The following is a 17,304-nucleotide window of genomic DNA, read 5'->3' on the forward strand; positions in this document are numbered from 1 at the left end:
CATCAGACCCAGATTTTAAGGAGGCGGGTCCAGTTGGATATAATATCGAAAGGCTGGATAGACCAGACCACAGGGGGGGGGCTAGTAATTATTTATTGCAGTACGTTTGTGGCCAATTTTACCCCAGTACCCCATTTAGATTGCGAGGCGTTCAGGTTCAGCCTCAATCTGACAAAATCCTACACGTTTCAAGGACTATTAGTATACTGCCCCCCCGGGGCCCCAAGAGGGGCTTTATTGACAAACTACAAACGTTCATGGAATCATGTATTACCTATGCCAACTTCACTTTGATTGGGGATTTTAATTTCCATCTAGAGTCCTCCACTGATGTGGATAGAGGATATCTGGTGGATACTCTCAGGAGCTTTGATCTATCCCAATGCATTGATGCTCCGACTCACACATCTAACCATATTCTGGACAGCATTTTTACCAATAATGCCGAGCTGGGCACAATTAAGACCCTTCCACTTTCCTGGACGGATCATTCTGCTATCTTCTTTTCCATCCTGACCCAGTGTAAGGGAGTGGAACGGGGCAACTCAGCGAAAGTGGTTGAGTTCCGGCCTTGGAAAAGTGCAAATGTAGAGGCACTACAGGAGGCTCTCTCTAACCCCACACCAGACCTTGGGAACAATAATAACAAAACTGCCATCAACCTCATTCAATGGCTGGAGACTGCATGCAGCAAAATAGTACCCATGAGAACAATAAAAACTCATAGGAACCGTCCCTCTGCACCGTGGTTTTCCCCTAAGCTGAATGAAGCACAACTGAGCTGTAGGCAAGAACAGCATCTTTGGAGAGTAGATTACTCCCCCGGGAAAAAAGCAAGGTACAAAAAGATCCTTGCTGGGTATAAAGAGCTTATTAAAGCTGAAAATACCAAATTTTTCGCAGGGAAAATAAAAACAGCTGGGAATTCCTCCAGGCAACTGTTTAAAACTATGAATGATCGGTCACACTGGAGTAACAATAAGGTGTTTGAGATTGACAAAGCCTTCTGCGGCAAGCTGGTGGCTCATTTTCAATCTAAGGTCAATTCCATCTTCCATGCGTATCCGCAGCAGCCGCCCAGTGCCAGCCTCAGCGGGAACTTGAAAGGGTCCTGGGCATCTGACCCAGACTACAGTCAGGCAGCCCCCCCCCCCCCACCATCAAGAAGTTTTCTCCACTGTCTTACACAGGAAAAAGCCATCAGCCTGATGAGCTCTTTCAAGTCTGGGGCTCCCTCTGATCCATGTCCCTCTGGGATTTTTAACAAGTTGTCTAGTTAGGTGACGGGTCCACTTAATGACCTTCTGAACCAGGTTCTAAGCACTGGGTATATCCTGATATCTAGAAGAAAGCCTCTATCCTCCCACTTGTAAAAAAGCCCTCTCTGGACCCAAGGTCAGTGGACAGTTACAGACCGTTCTACCGTCTCCCCTTTCCGGCTAAGGTCCTAGAGAAGACCATGAATGTAGATCTACAGACCTTTCTGGATGCCCATCGACTGCTGGACCCTGCCCAGCTTGGGTTCCGAGCCCAGCACTGCACTGAGTCAGCACTGGTGGAGGCATCGGACGAGATTAGAGAGAGAGTGGATAAAGGTGGCAGAGCGGCACTAATTCTACTCGATCTCTCTGCCGCCTTTGACACGGTTCACCATGCGCTCTTGGGTAGACGTTTGCACACACTGGGTGTTAGGAGTACGGCACTGTCACTGCTGACCTCCTTTTTAGAAAACAGGCAACAGTGGGTTGAGGTGGGTGGGGTTAAATCTAGCCCCTTCTCCCTCCCCTGTGGGGTCCCACAGGGATCAGCACTCAGTCCAACATTTTTTAACGTTTACGTTACCCCCTTGGTTCAGCTTATTGTGAGTTTTGGTCTGTCCGTACTTTCCTATGCAGACGACACACAGATTGTGGTGTCGGTAACATCCCAGGTTGAGATGGACGCTCACAATTTCCGCAGCTGCATGTCCGCTGTGGCGGGCTGGATGGAGGAAAACTGCTTAAAGCTGAATTCTGGGAAGACGGAGGTATTGCTTTTTGGGAATGAAACCTCCTTCTGGAATGCGTTGTGGTGGCCCCAGGACTTGGGGGAGTTACCGAAGCCAGTTCTGAAGGCTAAAATTCTTGGAGTCATTTTTGATACCAATCTTTGCTTCAGTGCCCAGATCAATGCAGTGACCTCTGGGGGCTACTATTTACTACGGGTTCTGAAAGAAATACTCCTGTTTATTCCAACTGATCTTCAGATGACCGTAATGTTGGTCCTAGTGGGGTCGAAGCTAGATTATTGTAATACACTCTATCTAGGCATTCCAAAATACTTGATAAAAAAACTGCAGTCTCTTCAAAATGCAGTGGCTAGAACGCTCTTGAACATTCCCAAGTTCAAATCTGTGGCGCATCTTCTACAGAGCCTGCACTGGCTCCCTGTGGAGAAGAGAATTTTGTTCAAAGCCTTGTGCCTGGTGCATAAGGCACTACATGGTATGGGCCCCCTATACTTTCAAGAACTATTTACCTGGTACACTCCCTGTAGAACACTGAGGTCTAGCACAGAACACAAGGTTCAGATCCCAAGATTTAAGCAAGTAAAATGGGGCGGGAGAGCTTTGAGATTTCAAGGGGGAAGGTTATGGAATTCCCTCCCTCCGCTCCCAGCAAAACCTGCAGTTGTTTAGAAAGCAGCTGAAGACCTGGCTGTTCCCGCCGACTCATCCCTAATGCCTGATGATTCACCTTCCTGGCTGCTGTTCTGCCATGACGGCTTGGTCCGCCAAGCGCTAAGACACCTTCGGGTATTGGGCGCTTTACAAACCCAATTCATTCATTCATTCATGAGATTAGAAGACAAGACCAGGGGCTCACCAAGGGTAAGGTGTGCACAATCCACCCTGCTCTATTCACTCTCCTAAACCGTCATCTACCTCTTTGGACTCCGACGCCGTATGCTTGCAAGTGCATAATTTGGCTTTGTGCATAAGACATGAGCTCGGATTAAAGACATACAGGGGAAGCTTGGGGCGCAATGGAGTAAGTGCAGCTGCACAAGGAGAGCATGTGTAGGGAATCAGTGAGAGACCTCTGCGGAATAAAGCAGCTCTTGGAGAGATCTATGCGTAAGCAGAAGGTCACAGGTCAGAGTTCCACTGCATCTACTCAATCTTTCATCCTTCTAAGGTTGATTAAGTGAGTACCATTCAGGCAGGTAATAATTGACAACTGCTATCAGCAACTAGAGACCAAAGCATACGCAGAATTCACTACATAAGTGCAGTATCTGTTTATCACAGTGCTCCACAAACAAAGACTTCGCAACGCTGTAGAAAAACGCAAGCATGGTGGCTGCTCAGCCCAAGATCACCAGTAGTATTCGAGGTTCCCTAATTAGCAGCTCTGTGTAGCTGCCCCTGGGTGCTCTCAGTAAAGCCATACAGGTCAAAGCCTTGAGCCCGCATCTCTGGAAGTCAAGCACTGGCACAGCGGGGGCCTGTGCGGAGGGCAGATAAGGGCTCCCTGCAGGGCACGAGTCGGGGGTACACGCGGGTGGACGGCATCCACCCTGCCAAGAAGGTGGGCCCCACGGAAAAATATGCTGAATTCGTCCTGGTGTAATTTGCAAACACCGGGACACGTTCAGCAGCGCCTGCACGTTGTTGTCTGCTTTGGATCGGCAACAATGTGCAGGCGGGGAGGGGGCTCTCTTATTTGAGACTCCTGCTGGGCCCATAACAAAGGCCGAATCTGAGGGGTCATCAGGCCATCCTTTTGTTGGAGTCTCCTGGCTGGCAGCAGTCAGGAGCCTCACACCTTGAAAATGCAGCAGAGGGGAAACAAAGGCTTGCACCTTGTTAGCGCTTCACAGATACTTGGGAGAGGCAGCTTTTCACTTTGTTCGTCCCCTATTTAGGAGATGTGCATGCACTGTAAGAATGTCAGATGTGTCAGTCTTTCCTTGTATTTACACAAACTAAATGTAACTTATATAGTGCTAACTAACCCTGAGGAGGCTGTGAAATAATTTAAGTATCACTATTTTTTTCTTGTAAAGCACAATGGGTAGAGGAGGTTTACGCAGACAAAAGGCAACATTGTTTTATGTGTAGCTTACAAAAGTGTGAATCTGACTAAATCAGGAGGGTTTCCCTGTATACTCGAAATGTGCCCCACTGTACTCATGATAGACATGTTAAGCATATATGTGAGGGCTTAAGATCTGATGTCACGTCTTATGATTCCACTTCCTGTGATGTCACGTGCTGTGATGTCACGTGCTATGATGTCATTCGCCATGATGTCACGCACCATGATGTCACGCACCGTGATGTCACGCACCATGATGCCACTTGCATTCTGATTAACTAGGTTAGTCCCCCCACATCTTTTTTTAGGACTGGATCCCTGGCTCTATGGCTGCTCTGGGAGGCAGTGATGCTTGGGGGAGCTCACCTTTGTTTATCTCTCATCCGCAGAAGGCAGCCCGCGGAGCGGCCGGCACGGGTCTTCTCTGCGCAAACAACGTACGAACTGGCCGAGCACAGAATAATAGCAAAGAGAAGCCGGCACAGAAAAGCATCAGATTGTAACAATATTGTAAGCATCCCAGGTGCGGGTGTGGCATTGGAGATCTGATGTATGACAACTTACTCTCCCACACACCGATAAGGATGAGTCATAAGTCCCTTTGAACTTTCACTCAATGGTATTAACTGAAACCATTTCCGAGCATTTCAACTTGTGTGCAATTTCACACTGAATGCTTACTTGTCTCGATGCCACATGTCTTTTTCTATAGCAGTGTCTCGAGGTACATGGCTTTTCAGCCCAGGCAGATAGCTGCTCTGATGGACGAACAGCCATGCTTTGCAGCTTATGTGGCACCCAATCAGGAGACCCGGCGCTGTGCACAACAAGACACCATAATTGAATGTAAAACTGCTATATTTTTTTTTAACTGTACCGCGCTACCCAGGCCGAAGGAAACGGCTTTGGTGAGGGCTTAAGCCAGGTTATTTTAGATGTTAAAAAACAGCCATTTGGGCGACCTGCACATAAGACACGCGGCCGCCATGATTTAATGTAAAAAAAACGAGTTGTGCAAGTTTCTCAGCACACGACATGCATTTGCCATAAATGAATGTAAACCAGCAGCGCCTGTTGTGCCTGCAGTGAGAGAACTCATTAAAGAAAATAGTACTTCCAGACTAAATAACACCTACCATGTAACAAGCGAAGTAAAGGGGCCAGTAACCATGGGAGGTCACAAATGAGGACATAGCCGTACTAAGGAGGGACGAACAAGCCTTTTAAGGAATCGGATGCCAGTATTTAGGAAGGACAAAGGGAAAAGCCAATGAAAAATATGGGCGGGTGAGTGGGCGGGGCTTCTTTTCCGTACTGAACTACCACAGATCTTCGCCAGAGCAGCGCTTCAGCGCTGGTTCAGGCTCGACCTAAAATAGGGTCATTGTTCTTAGTAGATAGTAAGGTATGTCAAGAAGAAGTTGGCAAGAAGAATCGTGATAATGAATTGGGAGGTAAGTTCTCATGGGAGAAGACGATGAGACCAATCAATCAAGAGTTTGTTAACCCCTTCAGTGCCACGCCCTTTCCCCGCCCTGTGCCGGGCGTTGCATTAGCGGGCGGGGTTCATGACGAGATAGTCTCGTCATGGGCACAGCGCAACCGCGCTCCATGACGAGACCATCTCGTCATGGGCACTGAAGGGGTTAAAGCGCGACTACTCACCCGTAAGAGTCTCAAGGGATAGGAGGGTGCAGGTTCCATTCCATCAAGGAGGGGGTCTGTCGAAGAGCCAGGTTTTGAGGTTTCTTTCAAAGATGGGGAGCAATGTTGTCCGTCTGAGGTGGACCGGATGGGCGTTCCAGGCGAGGAATGAGAAGGAGCGGTCTCCAGATCTGGTCTTTCTGGTGCGGGGGATCATGGCGTAGGAGAGCTGGGCTGATCGTAGAGTCAATTGAGGTGCATGAAATTTGAGTTGGCTGTTCAGGTATGCTGGCCCGGTGCTGTGGAGGGCCTTGTGTGTGTGGGTGAGTATCTTGAATGGGATTCTCGCCTCGATGGGGAGCCAGTGGAGTGTGTGCAGGTGCTGGGAGATGTGGCAGTGTTTTGGCAGGTTGAGGACCAGTCTTGCGGCGGCATTCTGGATGTTCTGTAGCTTGTGGGTGACGTTTTTGTTTATTCCGGCATAGAGTGCGTTGCCGTAGTCGAGTCTGCTGGTGACCAGGGCGTGAGTGACGGTCTTTCTGAGTTTGAGGGGGATCCATTTGAAGGTCTTACGAAGGAGGTGGAGGGTGTGGAAGCAGGAAGATGAGACGGAGTTGATCTGGCGGTCCATTTTGGGTTCGGACTCCAGGATGATTCGCAGGTTGCGTGTGTGGTCTATGGGGGTTGGCGGGTCTCCGAGGGTGGGGGGCCACCAGGTGTCGCTCCAGACGTCGGGGTGTGGGCCCATGATGAGTACTTCTGTTTTGTTGGTGTTTAGTTGTAGGCAGCTGTATTTCATCCATTTGGCAACGGCTTCCATGCCTTTTCGAAAGTTGTGTTTGGCGGTGTTGGGTTCGTTGGATAGGGAGAGGACGAGTTGGGTGTCGTCTGCATATGACACAATGTTGAGTCCGTAGGTTTTGACGATTGGGGCGAGTGGAGCCATGTAGATGTCAAAGAGCCTCGGGCTCGGAGGAGCCCTGGGGGACTCCGCAGGTGGTAGGTGTAGGGTCAGAGAGGAAAGGGGGGAGTCTGACCCACTGCGTTCTGCCGGAGAGGAAGGAGAGGATCCAGTCGAGGGCCTTCTCCTGGATTCCTGCATCGTGTAGTCTGCGTATTAGGGTGTCGTGAGAGACTGTGTCGAACGCCGCTGAGAGGTCGAGGAGGATGAAGGCCACTGTTTCTCCTTTGTCCAGTAGGGTGCGGATGTAATCTGCTGCGGCGAGGAGGGCGGTTTCCATACTGTGGTGTTTTCTGAAGCCGCATTGGGAGGAGTCGAGGATGTTGTGTTCTTCGATGTATGTGGCGAGTTGGCTGTTGATGGCTTTCTTGATGACTTTCACTGGGAACGGGAGCAGGGAGATGGGTCTGTAGTTTTTTAGGTCTGTGGGGTCTGCTGAGGGTTTCTTCAGGAAGGGGTTGACCATGGCGTGTTTCCAGTTGTCGGGGAGCGAGGTGGCCGCCAGGGAGCGGTTGATGGTGTGGGGGAGCATGGGTTCGAGGGTGTAGGCAGCTCTGTTGAAGATGTGCTGGGGGCAGGGGTCCGTGGGGGCTCCTGAGTGGATTGACTTCACTGTCTTCAGTGTGTCTTCGGTGGTGAGGACTGTCCAGTTGTCAATCGCTGGTTTCCGGGTGTCGGGGTGGTTGGTGAGGGTTCAGTGTGTTGGTTGTCTTCGTCGAAGTTGTCATAGATGCTCTTGATTTTGGGATGGAAGAAGGTACTGAGTTTGTCGCAGAGGTCTTGTGAGGGAGGGATGTCAGTAGACTCGCTGGTGGGTTGGGAGAACTCCTTGATGATGCTGAAGAGTTCCTTGCTGTTATGCGCGTGGGTGGGGATTCTGTCCTCAAACGCTTTTTTCCTCATTTGTCTGATGAGTTGGTGGTGGGCGTTGGTGGCGGCTCTGAAGTTGTTGTGGTCTTCTGTGGATTTTGTGTTCCTCCAGACCTTTGAGGCGTCGGCAAGTGCGTCTGGACTCTAGGAGTTCGGTGGTAAACCATCTGGCTTTCTTGGTGCGGGTATCTATGCAGGGTTTGGGCTGCAGTTTTAGGGTCGTCGTTTTCTGCAATGGTTGAGGCGGAATTGTTGAGTGAGGAGGTGAGGCGGTCGTCGGTGATTTGGGTCCAGTTTCTAAATGGGAGCAGGTTCTGGTGTCTTGGATGGTGGGTGTTCTGAAGGTGAAGTGGGCGCAACGATGGTCGGTCCATGGGAGTTCAGTGGTGTGGCTGAAGGTGATGGAGTTTCCTGTAGTGAAGAGGGAGTCAAGGGTGTGTCCTGCTGAGTTTGTGGGCTCGGTCATGATCTGGCGGAGTCCAATGTTGTGGACGTTGTCCAGAAGGGATGTGGTGTTGGGGTCCAGTTGGTTGTCAAGGTGGAAGTTGAGGTCTCCCAGCAGGGTGTAGTTGGTGGATGCGATGGTCTGCGGGGAGATGATGTCCATGATTGAGTTGGCAAAGGGTCTGCTGGGTCCAGGGGGGCGGTAGATGAGGGTTCCTCGGAGGGTGGCAGTGGTCTTGAAGTGAAGGTGTTCATCAGGTCTGTGGGCTCGTCGGTGGAAAGGTGCTCAGGCGGAGGGTGAATTTGTGGACGATGGCGATTCCTCCTCCCGGGCGGGTGGGGCGGTCCTTCCTGGAGATCTTGTATCCTTGGGGGATGGCGATGGCGATGTCCGTTCCTGAGGTGGTGTTGGTCTAGGTTTGGGTGAAGAACGCTACGTCTGGTGCAGTCAAAGATGTCCCAGATTTCAGTGGCGTGTTTGTGTTTGTGGAGAGATCGGACATTGAGGAGGATGCATTGCAGGGTCTTCGGTTCGGTTGTGTTCTGGTGGATGGGTTGTGCTGGGTCTATGTTCTTGGCGGTGCTGCAGGTGTGCCGGCAGTGGTGACAGCTGAAGGGTCCGTGGGTGTCGGCTGGTGAGGCTAGCTTGCAGTTGTTGTTGCGGCCTGGGTTAAGTGCGTGGAGTGCCGCTGGGTCGTAGCGTTGGAAGTGCAGAGGTCCAGGGTTCCTGGAGCTGGTCGTGGTCGGGTCGGGGATGGGCGTAGACGGGCTTGCCTTTGGTGTGTCAGCGGCGAGCCCGCTGCTCGCGTCAGACGAAAGACATGTGAAACATTGGTGCATATGTACAAGCCCCTATCGCCATCACAACGTCACTTTTACTGATGTTGTGGTGGCGATAGGGGCTGCGCCTTATGTACAAGGCAGCGTTAAGCCACTTAATGTGGCTTAACGCTGCCTTGTATATAAGGCCCCCTTTCACGCTATGGTTAGCGTGAAAGGGGCATGCAGTGGGTGTTGTGGTGGGCATTCCACCGCAACACCTATTATATTTGACACTCCCCCATGTACTAGGGTGGCGTACATAGGAGGTAGTGCCAAAATTAAGACCAGGAAAATCCTGGTCTTAAGTTGGCGAAACGAGGAGAAATACATTATTTCTCCTCGTTTTTGCTTCTTCCATGTGTGCAGCACACATGGAAAAAGCAAAATGCCATGTTTGGTTATGTACAGGAAGGTGTCACTTCCTGTACATAAACAAACCTAAAAAAAAAAGCCATTTTGTCCCTTTCATGTGTGCTGCATGAAGCAGCACACATGAAAGTGGCTGAATTGCATTTCAGGATTGTTTATGTGCAGGAAGGGGCACCTTCCTCCACATAAACAATCCTCCCCTGCACTCAGACACCCTTGCACTCTGGTGCGAGGGTGCCTGCGTTGGCACTGAGTTGCTCAACCTAGTGCCATTGCAGGGGGAAACGCAAGGCTGCACCACATTCTTGTAAATATGGTGCAGCCTTGCATTTCATAAGTGGCAAAGCATGTCGTTAAGCCAAGGAGGCTAGCAAAACGCTGTGCCACTTCCTTGTACATATCCCCCATTGTTCGATGGGAAAGAAGAGGTGGTGAAAGGAGCCTATGTGAACTGGAATTATGAAATCTGTCGAAGAGATTTGAGGGTTGTACCTTAAAAGTAATATGAGTTTAAAGCGTCACGTAGTGAGGGACAGTTGGAGCACTCCTTTCATAGACTCCCTGAGGTACAGACCACTTTCTTTTGGCGATTGTGGCTTTATGCTACTTGACCCACTGTTAGAGTTTCTTCTTAGGAAGACTATGACTGCTGGCAGCTTTATATATTTTCCCGACTCTATGCTTTGAGTTTAGTTTGTCACTATGGCTAGTATAGGGATAGATAGTGGGCTCATGCTGATCTTTAATGACAAATTAATGCAATCTGAAGCACAATTTTGTATTTTTTGTTATTTACGTGGCTCTTATAGAGTTAGTTGTTTTCTTTTTGTTATACAGGGTCATCCGCATCAGAATATTTGGCTTCATCCTATGTGCATTTTACTTTTCCACGATTATGTTAAGGTTGCTCTCAATCAATCTCTTTTTGAATATGTAATATATTTTTCTAACCTGAGACAAAGTTGTCAAACTGAGTTATTTGGTAGCTACATTGGTTACCCTATATTTGAAAATATAATTTGAAATGTGTTCTCCTTCTATCAATGTCGAACAAAAAAACCATCAGTTAAACATTAGAGACAGAATAGGCCCAGGCGTCTTCAGTTGGGAGCAGAGTAGTATGGTTGTGCACTTGAAGTAGAAAAAGACCTAGAACTTAACCTGGAACAGGCTAGATCCCGACCCCAGATTCCCTACTTTAGAGAAAAAGATCGAGAACTTGGAGGATAGACGGAGTTACGGTGGCATGCGGTGAAAACGGCAGCGAAAGAAGAGTGAGTATTAATTGGGTTGTGTGTGTGAGGGTCGTGATTAGATTGTGGTGAAAAATTTGGTTGTGTGATGTCCGGCGGAGATGTTGTGACAGTCGTGTGAATGTGGAGAAAAGTTGATGAAGTAGTTATCTGGTCCGACATGGCCTAACATCCTGGGGTATATCATAAGGTGCAGAAAACGCCATGTTTATTTATTTAGGAGTTATATATAGCACTAAACAGACCCGAAGGTATCGGAGCGCTTTACAACATAGGTTACGGGTAGAACACCAGACAGAAAATAGAGAAAAACAGTGGTATACCTGTTTTAATGCGGATCGAAGGTCTCAGAGCGCATTACAGCTACGATAGCAGGAAGTCACATAATAAAGGAGTGAAATACACAATGACTCAGGAGGGGGGTACTATGAGGTAGAAGTATTAGTGTTGAAGTGTCTGAGTGCTGCAATGGGCAAGAGTCTGCGGCAGCTATCCATTCTCAGAAGGCTCGTTGAGGAAAAGATCTTTAAGCTGCCTTTTGAATTTTAAAAAGGAGGGTGTAGTTTGGATCTGGACAGGGATGGCGTTCCAAATTTTGGCCGCGTTCTCAGAGAAGGATCGAGATGAGGTTTTTTGTTTGCGAGTTTTCGTGGGGATAAGGAGTAGAGTGTTGGTGCTCCTGAGGCTTCTTGCCTGACTGGCTTTCTTGAGTTTGGCGGCCAGGTAGGTGGGTTTCCCAGTTTGGAGAACTTTGCGCATGAGGCAGGCAGTTCTGAAGTTGGCACGCATTTCAATTGGGAGCAGGCGAGGTATGTTCAAATTTCCTTACTCCGGTGACTATTCTGGCTACTGCATTCACAGTTGATTTGAGGGGGGCTAAATGGGACTTTGCTGTTCCGGTGAGGGTTGCGTTCCCGTAGTCCAGTCTGGATAGCACCAGAGATTGGGTGGCTTGTTTGAGGTCATTGGGAGGGATGACTGGTTTCATTTTGTTGAGCAGTTTCAAGTTGAGGAAGGTGCTCTCGGTGGGATTTTTGATGTGCTTGGCCATGTCTACTTTTGGGTCTAGAGTGATTCCCAGTGAATTTACAGAATCAGCTGGGGTGAGATTGTAATTGAGAGCATCAATGGATTTTAGCCATTCTGTGATTTGAGGGTTCTGTTCCTTGTTGGAAATTAGAAGGATTTCTGTCTTGTCTTGGTTGAGTTTCAAGTGGTTGAGTGATAGCCAGTGTTGGACTTCGTTTAGAGTGTTGTTTATTCTGTGGATGTCATCAATTGAGGAGGCTTCGAGATAAATCTTGGTGTCGTCCGCATACAGGTGGAAGGGGATGTTTGTTTTTTTGACTATGGAGGTGAGGGGTTCCATGTAGATGTTGAAAAGTTGTGGGGAAAGAACTGATCATTGGGGAACACCCCTGTTGACGGGCGTGTGTCAGACAAGAAGTTATTGATTTTTATTCTTTGTGTGCGGGTCTGTCGAAAGGAGGTGAACCACTGTAAGACTACCTTATCTGCTCCTACCCTTTCTTGCTGTACCTTGATGAGTAATTCATGGTCAACCGTGTCGAAGGCTGCCGATAGGTCCAGGAGAATGAGTAAACAACATTGGTCCTTGTCTAGTGAGTTGTGGATATCATCTATGACATTCAACATCACTGTCTCTGTGCTGCAGCCTTGTCTGAAACCCAATTGATGGGGGTCTAGAAGGTTGTTGCCATCCAAGTGTTGGGTAAGTTGGAGAAGAACACATTTTTTCAGGATTTTGGCTAGGAGAGGGAGATTGGAGACGGGTCTGAAGTTGTTAGGATCGTTTGTGTCAGAGCCCGTTTTTTTTTTTAATAGTGGAGTGACTTGTCCGATTTTGAGACAGTTGGGCGTGACTCCGGTTCTCAAGGAGCTGTTTATGATCCTGGTCCAGATCGGTGCTATGGTGGAATTGAGCTTTTTGGCCAGTTGGGCAGGAATGGGGTCCGAGACATGAGATGATGGAGCGGAGCTGGAAATCATTTTTGAGATCACCGCTTCGGAGATGGGGTTAAAGGATTTCCAATTATTTAGGTGGTGCTTGGGAGTAGTAGCTTCTGTGTCAATGAGCGGGATGCTGTTGGGGTGTTAACCTTCACTGACCTGAAAGGCAGGATGTTCAACTTGAGAGATGCGTGGATTGCTCTCGACTTCCCCCAAGAACTTCCTCTTGACTCAACTGAATATTTAACACAGTTTGACCAAGTTAAGTTCCTAAGGGAAGGGGGAATTGGGACAAAATAATAAACAAAAAGACACTCCAAATTTCAAGGTGCTTCTGTGCTCTCCTGTCAGTCTTCTCGTGAAACACAGTTCTAGTATTAAACAGAGAACAACATGAATTTAGCATAAAGAACATAAGATTTGCAAGAATTGGATTTTATATCTACATATATTAGTACCTTTGTTTTGCTCAACAGTTTGATCTACACCTGAACACAACGTGGAATATACATCTGCAAAGATAAGGATGAAACTTTAATTAGCGTTGTTTGTTTAACATGATTACACAAAGGTTTTGTTGAATGATGATCAATGTTGCTTTGTGAATACTCACAACTAATTAGTCCGAAGAATGCCAAGAATTATTAATCCAAATGTCTCTTTTGTCCTTTCTTTAGTTATGTTTTTTGCGCCTTGAATTAGGAGAACGCGCTGCGCCAGAGTGAAATTCCACTTTCATTTTGATAAGGAAAGTCTTTTTATATTTGTATTGTTCTGTGCTTGTTTAGTCACTAAATTCGTTACACTTGGCCAAGTATTAGTTTAGATAAGAATGATTTGACTAAAGAGAAAACAATGTCCGAAAAACTTACAGTTGTTTTGTAGTAGCCAGCCGGTTACTCACTGATTTGCTGAATGCTTTCTGTTTTCGCTTCCTTTTCCCCGTAGGAATCTTTTTCACGTGACTCCGGATATGCTGAAGGGAAGCTTGTGGCGTCTCCGTGGCAACGAGGGAAGACCTTTGGAACCGGACCGGATGCCTCGCAGGAACTCGGGAGCCGATGCAGGATCGCAGAGGAGGGTTTTCTGCCTTCAGGTAAGTGTTAGTAGAAAACGAGCGTAAGCGCGTTTGCAGGGGTTTTTGGGCTTTAAATAGAGTAGCTGGAGGGTGGGGTCTACACGCAGAGGAACCAGTGTTCCACGTGTTTGGTTTAACGCCGGTTTGCTTGCAGGGAACGTGATTAGGGAACGTGAGCTCAACTGTCAAAAATACAGCATGTTCTGTAACGTGCGTCTCCAAAGTGCACAAACAGGAATTATTCAACGTGACCCATGCTTACAGCCGCACGAGTAAAAACAAAAGCCTCATGATTGTAATGCTAGCAAAACTTGCACATGTGAGGAAGTTCAGTACACGAGACGAACAAAATAATTTAGAGTTCTATCACTTAAGACTGGTGTAAAAATTAACAACAAACATTGGCAATGACTTTTAAATCATACAGGGGAAAACAATCAAGCATTACTACTTATGTAAATGATTACAAGGTGATTCTTCCAGATGGGTTCGAGCGTGGTTGTTACAACAGACTGTAACAGTCGCTCCCCTCAAAGGCCGCCCCACCGGACGTGGCTTGAGAGGGAAACGTAAATGAAACTGTCTCAAAAGTCGTGGAACATGAACATATGATGCTGGTTCCCAAGAGTTCTCAGTAGCATCAAAACCTTTCCAGGCTATCAAATAGTACAATTTACCTCGCATTCTTTTTGCATCCAAAATCTTCTGAGCTTCAAATTCTAGATGTCCGTCAACATGAATAGGAGGGGGTGGAGGTTCTGGTCTGGTTTGTGGATTGTAGGGTTTTAATAGGGATACATGAAAAGCAGGGTGTACAGGATATTCTTGGGGTAAGACCAATTTAACAGTTACTGGATTGATGATCTTTTCAATTACAAATGGGCCTATATATCTTGGCACCAATTTTCTAGGTCCTGACAATTTCAAGTTTTTAGTAGAAAGCGAAACACTATCTCCTACCTGATATAGTGGAGGAGCTATTCTATGTTTATCCGTTTGCTTCTTCATAGAGTCTTTGTATTTATTTAAATGTTTCATAGCTTTTGCTTGTATATCTAGTAAAGAGGTGAGTCGCTCTGTGACCCCTGGTGTTAAAGAGGGAGTCACAGAAATAGGTAATGCTTGTGGATGATACCCGTGTAAAAAATAAAACGGTGTACATTGTGTTGCAGAATGCACATTGTTATTATAAATGAATTCTGCAATAGGTAAGATTTTATTCCAGTCAGTGGGGAATTCCGCCATCAAACAGCGTAGAGTCTGCAATAAGGTTTGATTAACTCTTTCCGTTTGGCCGTCAGTTTCTGGGTGAAAGGCCGTTGAAAGAGCTATATCCATCTTTAGACTTTTTCCTAAATTGTTCCAAAATTTTGAGGTAAATTGAGTCCCCCTGTCCGAAAGGATCTAGGCTGGTAAACCATGTAACCTCACTATTTCGTTAATGAAAACATCTGTCAACTGTGCTGCAGTGGGGAGTTTCACCAAAGGGATGAAATGTGCCATTTTTTTTTTTTTTTTTTTTAAGAAATTTTATTGTTTTCACAACAAATACAACCAAAGGACATGGAATCAGACCGTATGTACAGTTCATTAGACAAATCACCACGCATAGTCATAATTTCTTCAAGTAGGCCCAAGTCGAACGCTTTGAAACCAACCTTGTCGTCCACCCTCCCTTCGAGGACAACCCCGCCTGATAAATACGGAGCGCTCAGCAAACATAGCCCTATCCATCTCTCTCTTCCATATTGATAGCAACGGCGTCTCCACCGCTCCCCATTTTTGGGCTATGTTCCGTTTGGCCGTCATGTTCCCCAGCGTCACCCAGCCCTGCGCCTGACGATTGAGATCCGTGGGCTCCCACACATTCAACAGACAGCGTCTGGGCTCAGGCATCAACGACACCCCGCACACCTGTGACATTGTTCGCAGCACTCGCTTCCAGAATATCTGGAGAACAGGACAGTCCCAGATAATGTGATAGAAGGTTCCCTCCTCCCCGCAACCCCGCAGGCAGAAGGGATGAGGCGCTCTGCCCAGTTTATGTAACAAGCTTCTGGTGAAGTACGAACGATGTAGAATACGAAGTTGCACAAGCCGCAGCCTCGAGGGTATACCCGCCTCGCGTGGCGAGGCCAGTGCCTCCCGCCAGTCCGGGTCATCAAAATCGCCGACCTCGCCGGCCCATCTCTCCCGCAAGAGCCCCATAGGGTCCGGCAAATTGTTGATCAATTTACGGTACGTGAAGGACGTTGCCCTCTTAGGCATGTATTCGGTCAACAACCTGTCCTCCAGCGGGGATGCCTCCGGAACCTGCACACCTGGGGTTAACTGTGTCGTCAGGGCATGTTTCATCTGTAGGTATCGGAACCATTCTGAGGGAGCCAGCTCATATTGCTGTTGTAAGCGAGCGAATTGGACGACCTCCCCTTTGTGCCACACGTCGCCTATCACCGAGATCCCGATGGTGTCCCAAACGTCAAAGCCCTTGCTGTCCCTCAGACGTCCCAGCCGTTTGGTATCCCAGAGAGGTGTAAGCTGCGTCAGGACTCCCCGCCAACCCAACCTGGCCTGTGCTGCATGCCTGATAGACACAGTCTGTCGCAGGGGGCCGATCAGCTGCGGGGCCAGCCGGGCATCATATAGTGGGGCTAGCATACCCCTTTCACCCAGTATATCCCTATCCGCCTTAAACGCAGGGTCCGACTGAGGCGCATGGAGCCACTGGTTGATCACCTTAAGCTGCGCCGCCCAATAATAGAGCTGGATATCCGGAAGCGCAATTCCCCCATCGTACCACCCACGGACTAGTTTTGCTTGTGCAATGCGCGCCGGTTTGTTGCCCCAGAGTAAGTTGGAGACCTGCGCTGCTACCGCGCGGAAGTAGGTCGGCGGCACCGGATATGGAGTATTCTCCAGCACATAAAGAAACCGCGGTAGGGCCATCATTTTGAAGAGCGCCGCTCTCCCCACCAGGGTCAAGGGCAACGTTCCCCAGTGCTGCACATCACGCTTGAGGCGGTCCAATTGAGGGCTCAAGTTGTGCCTGAAAAATTCCAGCTGATCCAATGTAACGTGCACCCCCAGGTATTTGAACGACCCCTCCGCCACTTGTATCTGGCAGCCCTCCGATAGGCGAGGGGGGGGGGCCCCGTAGCACCAGAAGGACTGACTTCGACCAGTTTATCGTATAGCCAGATGCCCGGCCGAACACCTCGCAAATGTTAAGCAATGTCAGGATGGAGCGCCTAGGGGAAGATAAGTAAAGCAGTATGTCATCCGCGTAGAGGGAGACGCGGTCTTCCCAGTCCGCAGACCAGCAAAGGCCCCGCATCATAGGCTCCCACCGTATCCAAGTCGCGAGCGGCTCGAGCACTAGGGCGAAAAGCAGCGGCGAGAGCGGGCAGCCCTGACGCGTACCCCGCCCCAGGGGGAAATCCTCCGACATATGCCCGTTGGCCGCGACATGGGCCAGCGGCTTGGTGTAGAGGAGTCGGATCCAGGCACAGAACTTCGGCCCAAACCCCAGATGTGACAATACCGCGAAGAGAAAGGGCCATTCCACCATATCGAATGCCATGCGGGCATCAAGGGAGAGAATGACAGCTGGTTCCCGCAGTCGGTCCACTCGGGCCAGCACACCATGTAAGCGCCTCAGATTGTGGGAGGTACTTCTCCCGGGCATAAAGCCCGACTGGTCCGGGTGCACTATGTCAGCCAAATGAGGCGTGAGTCGGAGGGCCAACAGTTTCGCAAGGATCTTGACCTCTGCATTGATCAGTGAGATGGGACGATAGGAGGCACATTGATCCG

General features: G+C 48.7%; 1 protein-coding gene across 2 annotated transcripts in view; it reads left to right on the forward strand.

Annotated features, from left to right (window-relative positions):
* Nucleotides 1-17,304, forward strand: part of LOC146801628 (uncharacterized) — a 161,287-nt gene that overhangs the window by 57,018 nt on the left and 86,965 nt on the right. For both annotated transcript variants that reach the window (XM_085621098.1, XM_085621097.1), the window contains one exon: nucleotides 13,362-13,509. In XM_085621098.1, the coding sequence (XP_085477224.1) occupies nucleotides 13,387-13,509 (123 nt within the window). In that variant the 5' untranslated portion in view covers nucleotides 13,362-13,386. The remainder of the gene's footprint in view (nucleotides 1-13,361; nucleotides 13,510-17,304) is intronic.

Source organism: Triturus cristatus, chromosome 8 (assembly GCF_964204655.1).
Source record: "Triturus cristatus chromosome 8, aTriCri1.1, whole genome shotgun sequence".
NCBI classification, from domain to species: Eukaryota; Metazoa; Chordata; class Amphibia; order Caudata; family Salamandridae; genus Triturus; species Triturus cristatus.